The sequence below is a fragment of the Drosophila virilis genome, unplaced genomic scaffold, assembly GCF_030788295.1.
Source record: "Drosophila virilis strain 15010-1051.87 unplaced genomic scaffold, Dvir_AGI_RSII-ME tig00001657, whole genome shotgun sequence".
Classification (NCBI taxonomy): domain Eukaryota; kingdom Metazoa; phylum Arthropoda; class Insecta; order Diptera; family Drosophilidae; genus Drosophila; species Drosophila virilis.
In genome coordinates this window covers 757,876-768,591 of record NW_027212852.1, presented here as the reverse complement: position 1 = coordinate 768,591, position 10,716 = coordinate 757,876, and the positions used below count along the sequence as shown (strand labels likewise).

At 51.1% G+C, this 10,716-nt stretch overlaps 2 protein-coding genes across 2 annotated transcripts; both read left to right on the top strand.

Annotated features, from left to right (window-relative positions):
• Positions 1-2,654: 2,654 nt before the first annotated feature.
• Positions 2,655-3,235, top strand: LOC138911607 (uncharacterized). Its single transcript, XM_070210984.1, has 2 exons — positions 2,655-2,767; positions 3,007-3,235. The coding sequence occupies exons 1-2, from the start codon at positions 2,655-2,657 to the stop codon at positions 3,233-3,235; spliced, it is 342 nt and encodes a 113-aa protein (XP_070067085.1).
• Positions 3,236-4,259: 1,024 nt separating this feature from the next.
• Positions 4,260-4,834, top strand: LOC138911606 (uncharacterized). Its single transcript, XM_070210983.1, has 2 exons — positions 4,260-4,505; positions 4,559-4,834. Exons 1-2 carry the CDS (start codon positions 4,260-4,262, stop codon positions 4,832-4,834), a joined length of 522 nt encoding a protein of 173 aa, XP_070067084.1.
• The last annotated feature ends 5,882 nt before the right edge of the window (positions 4,835-10,716 follow it).

The window sequence follows — 10,716 nt, the reverse complement described above, 5'->3', positions numbered from 1 at the left end:
GCAAAGATCAGCAGAATGGCGAGATCACCACTAGGTGTTCCAACAGCCGCCCCGACAGAGACGAACTCAGGACGGGAGCCAACGACGGCAAACCAGAGCAGCTCAGCACTACGAGAACTCGGGCAGGAGATATCAAAGCTGGTAGTCATGCTCGAAGATGGCAAGCAAGGCTCCATCCACCAGCCAATGCGAGAGTCGATAGAGAGCGTCAGAGTGCTCTACGAGCTGGCGGCAATCCAGCTGCAGGACGAAGGAGCCAAGGAGATCATCAGGACGCACCAGTCATCCCAAACATCGCCATTGTTCAGGACGACGATAGATGTCAAGCGGAAGCAAGCCACAGCACGGACATCACAAGCAAAACGAATCCGAGGACCAGCCGGTAGCCAGGCTACCGTATCAACGGCGCAGGAGACACCGAGCCCCAAAGCGGATGGCGACAAGTGGAATAAGGTAACAAGAAAAGGAAGGAGGTCATCAGGAAAAACAGAAGGGATTGCTTAAGGAAAAGGGGTGACCGGATGCTATAGTCATCGGTGACAAGGATAAGGAGGACACAAGAAGGAGGCCTATTCTCCAGCTTAACCACTCGAGAGAGAATACCGTAGCGTTTGGAAACCTGGTAGGCGAAACCACCGGATACTGAGGAAAGTTAAAGCGGACGAAAAACTGGGCGGTGACAAGGATAAGGGGGACACAAAAAGGAGACCTACTTCTCCAGCTTAACCACTCGAGAGAGAATACCATAGCATTTGGAAACCTGGTGGAAGAAACGTTAGTCGAAAATGCAAAGGTCCTGACGCTGTCCCACCGAGTGACCGTTTAGTGCAAAATCACGACCAGAGAGGATATTTGTGAGCCGTTGAGGGGTCAAATCTAAAAACGGGACATAGCCTCTGAGAATATCAGCCTCTGAAAGGCGTACGGCCAAACGCAGACCGCGACGATAAGACTGCCAGCGGGAAGCGCGAAAAAGGCCCTTTCAGTAGGTTTTCTGAAAGTAGGCTGGGTTAACTCAAGAATCCGCGAACGGATTAACATCACCAGATGTTTCAGATGCCTCGAGTTTGGACATCTAGCAAGACACTGTAAGTGATCTAGACAGATCAAATCTGTGCCGACGATGCGGAGGAAAGGACCATCTGGCTAAAGACTGCAAGCAAGAGCCACAAGTCATGCTCCGTAAGGAAAGGAATGCCGACTGCAAACACATTGCCGGCAGCGGCAGATGCCCCGTATTTAGGAGCGCCCTGGCCAACAGAATATGAAGTGGACACAGCTGAACGTCAACCACTGCGAGGCTGCTCAGGCCCTGCTGACACAATCAATACGGGAGAGAAATACGGACGTCGCAATAATCTGCGAGCCACACAAGCCTATCGCAGGATGTGGCTGGGTAGCAAGTAAATGTGAAAAGCGGCCATGGTCTCTCAAATCACCGGTCCAGGAGGTCAGAGCAGCAAACGACGGATTCGTGAGAGAAAAAATTATTGGAATCACCGTTTAGAGTTGCTACGCACCCCCAAGCTGGAAACTGCGGCAATTTCAGATCATGCTGGAAGAAATATCAGAAGACGCTCGCAATAGAGCTCCTCTCGTTATATCCGGAGACTTTAATGCCTAGGCCGTGGAATGGGGAAGCAAGGAAACTAACTAACTAACTAAGAGGGACCACCCTGCTAGAAGAGTTCGCGTCGCTCGACTTGGGCCTTGCAAACGAAGTGCAAGAGCTCACGTACTGCAAGGTCGGTAGAGGCTCTATTATAGACCTTACCCTGCTCAGCAGCTCACCTTATAGGCTAACTACATGGAAAGTCAGTAATGAATTCACATTCAGCGATCACCGTGCAGTGCATTTCGAGATCCACGGGAGATGACGGAGAAAACAGCAGCCCAAAACAACAGGCGCTAAATGGAAGGACAACAGCCTAGACGAGGAAACCTACACGGACTCCTACGTCATGCTCAATGGAGTTGAGCCACGGAGTTAGCAGACGACATGGCCCGGCAGCTCATGGGAAACATCTCGGAAGCGTGCAACTTATCTATGCCCAGGAGGATGCCAAACAGAAGAGGAGCACCTTGCTACTGGTGGAATGAGCAAATCAGCAACCTAAGGAAGGCCTGCCTACTTTCAGAAAATATGCGATGAGGCAGATGTTAACCCATGGGGAACGGCATACAAGGTCGTCACGAAGAAGATCCGCAGCCAGGGAACAACCCAGGGGACCTTCCCTACCGCACTTGCCACTATAGTTGAGACACTGTTCCCCCAACACAGTCGACTGGAAGTAGCCAACCACTCACTGAGCACGGAGCTAGTGCAGCAGGTGTCGGCAGACGACGTGTTAGCGGCAAGCAAAAAACTAGGCGACAAAAAGGCTCCAGGGCCAGAAGGGGTGCCAAAAAGGAAAGGTACTGAAAAGGATTGTGTATGACCGACTACTTAGTGTCGTCGAAGAGAAAGAGGCCCTGTCCAATCAGCAATATGGATTTCGCCAGGCAATGTCTACGGTCGATGCAATTAAGGCGGTGGTAGATATTGCCTGTCCGATCGGGTATTGAGTTATGATACGGATGACGGTGCTAGGAGTTACACGGTGTCAGCAGGGGTCCCACAGGGGTCGGTCTTGGGACCACTCCTGTGGAACATAATGTACGACGAGCTGCTTAGAGTACAATTGCCCCAAGGGTGCAGAACCATAAGGATCGAGGCCAACTGGATGCGTGGTGCTAGCCTGGAGCTGGCGGCCATAAAACAGATGCGGTCCTCATCACAAGCCGCAAAATAGTCGAGTTTGCCAGATTTCAGGTTAGTATTGCGTTAGTATTGAGTCAAAGGCTTCGCATTAAGTATCTGGGAGTCATGTTAGACAACAGGCTTAGCTTTCGACCGCACGTAGATTACGTTAGACAGAAAGCCGTGCTCCTCTATGCTGCAACGATATGGGCTTCCGCGGTTGCAAGCCAGAAAGGCCTCTAAGGAAAGATGTCAATCCCTTATAGGCGCAGTGCTCTGCGCACCATTTCTGGATTTCGGACGGTGTCGGACGAGGTAGCCACAGTATTGGCAGGAATGCTGCCAGTAGATATACTGGCCAAGGAAATGGAGAAAATTTACATGGCCCGAATAGCCACGGGAGACGCTGTCTCAATGGACGTCATCCGGTCGGAGAGAGCAACATCAATGGCAACCTGGCAGGAGAGATGGAACACGGCGAACTCGGGGAGATAGACACATAAGCTGATCCCCAATCTGGAGCAATGGATTAGGAGACGGAATGGCGAAATGAACTACCACCTAACATAGATTTTCACTGGACACGGCGGGTACAGGAAGTATCTGCATAGGCTCAGCCATGAGGACTCTCCAGAGTGCCCGAACTGCCCAAATCTAGACGAAGACCAAATCTAGAGGAGAGGACAAGTGGAGAAATATAAGCCAGCTTAAATTGGGCATCCAGAGGGATCTGAGACGATGCGAAAAGGCAGCGACGACTAATGGATACTGCCTAAAATAGCCAACCTTTCCCCGCGAAGTAACACTTTGAGGTGATCCCGCGGGGAATGTGGTGTGTGAGAGGGGGGTGAGTTTAGTACGTAGGTGCTGACGGAGTCAGCAAATCGTGCATACGGTTGGCCCGGGCCATAAGTAAGATTTTCAACTCCGTGCGGTAAGCAAAAAAAAAATAAAAGATACACAGCCGTGTGGCAAGCGGCCCACAGAATACTACCACAGCTTATCATTGCTTGTCGTACGAGGCGACTGAAATAATACGGGGATGTTATTGCTTGGAGAGGTCCCTCTAGTAGGCGAAAAGATTCTGACTGCCATTAACCTGGCAATGGCCAGATCGATTTCGTTCCTGTGCAATTAAAGCAACTCGTGACCTCCGGCAGTGGCCAGGTACGTCTTAGGTTGCAAATTCTGGACAACCCTACACGACAAGACGACCCCTGGGCTGACGGCTGACAGTATTCTAGTATCTCAGTAAGCGGAGTGAAATCTGGCCATTTAGTTGGTAGTATAGGTTCAGATGTGATATTCCTGATTAACGCGGACCTGGCTCTGACCCCATGAAGGCGGGTGTCAACCCTCGCATGGCCTCACTGCTTGCAAAGACAACCATGAGATCTAAACGCGACTGTACAACGACCAAGGACAACGGCTTAGAAGTTAAGACTCAAGAAACAAAATTAGTACCAATGAGACCCCACAAATGAAGGAGAGCTGTGATGCTTTTGCAAAGATCAGCAGAATGGCGAGATCACCACTAGGTGTTCCAACAGCCGCCCCGACAGAGACGAACTCAGGACGGGAGCCAACGACGGCAAACCAGAGCAGCTCAGCACTTCGAGAACTCGGGCAGGAGATATCAAAGCTGGTAATCATGCTCGAAGATGGCAAGCAAGGCTCCATCCACCAGCCAATGCGAGAGTCGATAGAGAGCATCAGAGTGCTCTACGAGCTGGCGGCAATCCAGCTGCAGGACGAAGGAGCCAAGGTGATCATCAGGACGCAGCAGTCATCCCAAACAACGCAATGGCAACTTGGCAGGCGAGATGGAACACGGCAAACAAGGGGAGATGGACACTTAAACTGATCCTTAATCTGGATCAATGGATTAGGAAACGGAATGGCGAAATGAACTTCCACGTAACACAGTTTTTCACTGGATACGGCGGGTATAGGAAGTATTTCCATAGGTTCAGGCATGAGGACGCTCCAGAGTACCCGAACTGCCCAAATCTGGACGAAGTGGTGCTGTACCAATGCCGGCAAACCAGAGCAGCTCAGCACTACGAGAACTCGGGCAGGAGATCTCAAAGCTGATAGTCATGCTCAAAAATGGCAAGCGACGCTCCATCTCGATAGAGAGCATCAGACTGCTCTACTAGCTGGCGGCAAACCAGCTGCACGACGAAGGAGTCATCCCAAACATCGCCATTGTTCTGGACGGCGACAGACGTCAAGAGAAAGCAAGTCACAGCACGGACACCACAAACAAAACGAATCCGAGGACCAGCCGGTAGCCACGCTACCGTATCAACGGCGCAGGAGACACCGAGCCCCAAAGTGGATGGCGACAAGTGGAAGGAGGTCACTTACAAAAAAGGAAGGATGTAACCAGGAAAAACAGCAAGGGATTGCTCAAGGATAAGGCGCAACCGGATGCTATAGTCATCTCGAACTATTCAGAGATACTGAGGAAAGTTAAAGCGGACGAACAACTGGGCGAGCTCGGAAAAGCGGTGACAAGGAAAAGGAGGACACAAACCACTCGGGAGAGAATACCATAGCATTTGGAAACCTGGTGGGCGAAACGTTAGGCGAAAATGCACGTCCGCTGAGGGGTCAAATCCAAATACTGGACATAGCCCCTGAGAATATCAGCCTTTAAAAGGCGTAGGGCCAAACACAGACGGCGACGATAAGATTGCAAGTGGGAAGCGCGAAGTAGGCCCTTTCAGTAGGTTTCCTGAAAGTAGGCTGGGTTAACTCAAGATTCCGCGAACGGATCGAGATCTTTCAGATGCCTCGAGTTTGGACATCTAAGAAACTGTAGTGATCTAGACAGATCGAATCTGTGCCGACGATGCGGAGGAAAGGACCATCTGGCTAAGGACTGCAAACAAGAGCCACAGTGCATGCTCTGTAAGGAAAGGAGTCCCGACTGCAAGCACATTGCCGGCAGCGGCAGATGCCCCGTGTTTAGGAGCGCCATGGCGAACAGAAAATGAAGTGGACACAACTGAACCTCAACCACTGCGAGGCTGCTCAGGCCCTGCCGACACAATCAATACGGGAGAGAAATGCGGACGTCGCAATAATCTGCGAGTTTACAGTTGCTACGCACCCGCAAGCTGGAAACTGCGGAAATTTCAGACCATGCTAGAAGAAATATCGGAAGACACGCGCAATAGAGCTCCTCTTTTCAAGGCCGGACACTTTAATGCCTGGGCCGTGGAATGGGGAAGCAAGGAAACTAACGCGAGAGGGACCACCCTGCTAGAAAAGTTCGCGGCGCTCGACTTGAGCCTTGCAAACGACGGGCAGGGGCTCACGTACTGCAAGGCCGGTAGAGGCTCTATTATAGACCCTACCTTGCTCAGCAGCTCACTTTATAGGCTAACTACATGGAAAGTCAGTAATGAATTCACATTCAGCGACCACCAGGAAGTGCATTTCGAGATCCACGGGAGAGGACGGAGAAAACAGCAGCCCAAAACAACAGGCCCCAAATGAAAGACAACAGCCTAGACGAGGAAACCTACACGGACTCCTTACGTCATGCTCAATGGACTTGGGCCACGGAGTTAGCAGACGACATGGCGCCGCAGCTCATGGAAAATATCTCGGACGCGTGCGACTTATCCATGCCCAGGAGGATGCCAAACAGAAGAGGAGCACCTTGCTACTGGTGGAATGAGCAAATCAGCGACCTAAGGAAGGCCTGCCTGCGAGCTAGATGGCGCTCTCAGCGTGCCCGAGGCCACCCAGGCTTTGCATCTAGGTTGTAACTCCTGCGGGCAGCCAAGCGAGACCTCAAGAGAAGCATTAAACGAAGCAAATCCAGCTGCTTCCAGAAAATATGCGAAGAGGCCGATGTTAACCCGCGGGGCACGGCATACAAGATCGTCACGAAGAAGATCCGCAGCTAGGGAACAACCCAGGTGACCTGCCCTACCGCACCTGCCACTATAGTTGAGACACTTTTCCCCCAACACCCACGACTGGAAGTAGCCAACCGCTCACTGAGCACGGAGCTAGTGCAGCAGGTGTCGGAAGACGACATGTTAGCGGCAACAAAAAACTAGGCGACAAAAAGGCTCCAGCACCTCATGGGGTGCCAAACAAGGCGCCAAATAAGGCGTTAGCAATGCCAACGAAACGTGACGCCTTCGCTGAGACATATACTAGATGTCTATAGGACGGTGTATTCCCTAAGAGATGGAAGCGACAGAAAATAATCCTTCTACCGAAAGGGGACAAGCCAATAGAGAAAACCTCGGGATACAAGCCAATCTGCCTACTGGACACGGCGGGAAAGGTACTAGAGAGGATTGTGTATGACCGACTACTTAGTGTCGTCGAAGAGAAAGAGGCCCTGTCCAAACAGCAATATGGATTTCGTAAGGCAAGGTCTACGGTCGATCCAATTAAGGCGGTGGTAGATATTGCCGCTAAAGCAATAGAGGGAACCAGATGGAGGTGGGGAGACAAGGAGTATTGCGCGGTGATTACGTTGGACATCCGCAATGCCTTTAACTCAGCAAGCTGGTCTGGTATACTGGAAGCCTTAGACCGAATGATACGGATGACGGTGCTAGGAGTTACACGGTGTCAGCAGGGGTCCCACAGGGATGGGTCCTGAGACCACTCCTGTGGAACTTAATGTACGACGAGGTGCTCAGAGTGCAATTGCCCCAAGGATGCAGAATCATAGGATTCGCGGGCAAAGAAATAGCAGACGTGGAAGCGGCTGCAAATGCAGCTATAATGATCGTGGCCAGCTGGATGCGTGGCGCTAGCCTGGAGCTGGCAGGCCATAAAACAGAGGCGGTGCTCATCACAAGCCTCAAAATAGTCGAGTTTGCAAGATTTCAGGTAGACAGCGTTAGTATTGAGTCAATGGCTTCCATTAAGTATTTGGGGGTCATGTTATACAACAGACTTAGTTTTCGACCGCACGTAAATTAAGTTAGCCAGAAAGCAGCCAAAATGCAGGCGACCCTTTCGAGGATGCTACAACGCTTGCTCCTCGCGCGAGTTGTAGCCTCCGTGCCTAAAGGAGAGAATTTTCCCCACAATATGGAAACTTCAAACGCTGGTTTTATTCCTGGTTAGCCGCCCGACGACCCATCGTCATACAGGCCGATTTGCCTCCTGGACACGTTAGGCAAAGTGCTGGAGAAGCTAATCTGCAATAGGCTTCAGGTAGCTGTCGACAACAATGGTGGCCTGTCCCAAAGACAATTTGGTTTCACCAAGGCAAAGTCAACAATAGACGCTCTGGAGAAAGTGGTCGGCATAGCAACAAACGCCATCCAAGGATCGAGATGGATAAGCTGGATGTTAAAAACGTCCCAGGTGGGACAAAATTTTGGATGCATTGTCAACGTTCCGCGTCTCATATTATCTTCAGGAGACGTCAGGAGACGCAGCTACTTCACTGGAAGACTGCTGCAATATGACACCGCAGATGGCCCCACTACACATCAAGTGTCCGCTGGAGTGCCCCAAGGCTGAATTCTAGGACCCCTCCTCTGGAACATCATGAACGATGGCATCCTTCGACTGGAACTCCCGATCGATACAAGTATCATCGGCTACGCGGAGGACGTGGCCCTTATAGTCGTCGACAAGGAATTGAAGGACGTAGAGGAATCGTGCAACCACAGTATTGACCGTGTGCACCAATGGCTGGCAGCAGCTGGACTCGAGCTGGTTGCTCATAAAACAGAAGCGGTGTTAGTCAGCAGTCGAAAAAGAGTGGAAACAGCGCACATAAGAGTCGGCAGTGCGACAATAGAATCAGCAAGGGCGCTAAAGTACCTGGGTGTCATGCTAGACACAAGAATGTAGTCCAAAGAGCACTTGGAGTACGTGCACAAGAAAGCAGCAGAGTCCTGTCGAGCGCTATCCAGGATTATGTTGAACACACGGGGACCGACACAGCAGAGACGCCGTCTCCTTATGACCGTAAACGGAGCGGTAATAATGTACGCGTCCCCCATCTGGAGCAGAGCTATGGCTGTTCCCAGCTACAGATACAGCTACAGGTGCGTACACTCTTTATATCGCAAAAGCGCTCTACGGGTCAGCTGCGCATTCTGGTCCCGCTAAACGAACTGGCAACAGAAGCTGTAGTTTGCTACAGAGCCCACGATGGAAGCAACACAGCAAACTCGATTCGCACTGAGGCAAGGATGCAGAGCGTAGCACGATGGAAAGCACGCTGGGTTCGCGCATCTAAAGGACGCTGGACGCATAGGCTTATCCCAAACTTGGAAGCCTGGACAAATCGCAAGTATGGCAATACTAATTTTTATTTAACGCAGCTCCTCTCAGGCCACGGATGCTTCAGGAGCTACTTAAAGCGATTCGGCCACGACAATACAGACGAGAATTCTTGGTGCGGCAGAAGAATCATAGAGGACGCCAATCACGTCATATTCGAGTGTGGACGTTTCGCAGCGAACATACAGGAATTGGAGGACATCATGGGCAGACCCATTACGGTGGACAATCTGGTCACGAACATGATAGGGACCGCACAAAAGTGGTGCGCTGCCAGCACCTTCGCAGCAGAAGTAATACGAGAACTCAGGAGAGTTGAGGGCAGCAGACGGAGAACCGCGGATATTTAGGTAGTAAGAACATGCTTGTGAAGCAATGCTTCGTGGCCGTTTCGCAGGCAATCCACGCTACCTAAACAATACCACAACTATAACCTAAAGCTAAATAACTAAGCATAAATAAGCTGAATCCAAAAAAAAACAACACAAACACACCCACACACACACACACACACACACACACACACACACACGTACACACACACACACACACACACACACACACACACACACACAACTGATCGCCAATCTGGAGCAATGGATTAGGAGACGGAATGGCGAAATGAACTTCCACCTAACACAGTTTTTCACTGGACACGGCGGGTATAGGAAGTATTCCATAGGTATGAGCACTCTCCAGAGTGCCCGAACTGCCCAAATCTGGACGAAGACCCGGAACACGTGCTGTACCAATGCTCGAGGTACAGAGAGGTAGTGGGCTCTGTACCTCCACCGGAGGGACTGGTTGCGTTCATGCTGGAAGGAGAGGACAAGTGGAGAAATATAGGCATCCAGAGGGATCTGAGACGATGCGAAAAGGAGCGACGACTAATGGATATTGACTTAAATAGGCCACCCATACTTTGCGCGGGGAATGTGGTGCGTGAGTGGGTGAAGATTTTCACCTCCGTGCCGTAAGCAAAAAAAAAAAAAAACATACACACACACACACAGCCGTGTGGCAAGCGGCCCACAGAACACTACCACAGCTTGTAATTGCTTAACGTACAAGGCGACTGAAATGATACGGGGATGTAATTACTCGGAGAGGTTCCTTTGGCAAAAAGATCGATTCCGTTCCTGGGCAATTAAAGCAACTCGTGACCTCCGGCAGTGGCCAGGTATCCCCTTGGTAGGCGCTGCGCACCCAGGGGACGCACCTAGCTAATGCGAGAAGGCGTCTAAAACTGAGACCAGTAACGACTTCAGTTGCAAGCTCTGGACAACCTTACACGACAAAACGACCCCTCGGCTGACGGCTGACAGTATTCTAGCATCTCAGTAAGCGGAGTAAAATCTGGCCGCAATGACTGCTAGGCTAATGCTGTTACCGCCCCCGTCTCATGGCAAATCTCCTAGCACGCTCCTCGAAGCGTCCCCATTTAGTTGGTAGTATAGGTTCAGATGTTATACTCCTGATTAACGCGGATCTGGCTGTGAACACCCGACCCTATGAAGGCGGGTGTCAACCATCGCATGGCCTCACTGCTTGCAAAGACAACCATGAGATCACCACTAGGTGTTCCAACAGCCACCCCGACAGAGACGAACTCAGGACGGGAAACAACGTCGGCAAACCAGAGCAGCTCAGCAAGCTGGTCTGGTATACTGGAAGCCTTAGACCGAATGATACGG

Coding starts and splice junctions, on each gene's coding strand:
- LOC138911607 (XM_070210984.1), top strand. CDS start 2,655: ATGTACGACGAGCTGCTTAGAGTACAATTGCCCCAAGGGTGCAGAACC. Junction 2,768..3,006: donor GCGGCCATAAAACAGATGCG/GTCCTCATCACA, acceptor AATCCCTTATAG/GCGCAGTGCTCTGCGCACCA.
- LOC138911606 (XM_070210983.1), top strand. CDS start 4,260: ATGGCGAGATCACCACTAGGTGTTCCAACAGCCGCCCCGACAGAGACG. Junction 4,506..4,558: donor TGCAGGACGAAGGAGCCAAG/GTGATCATCAGG, acceptor GCAACTTGGCAG/GCGAGATGGAACACGGCAAA.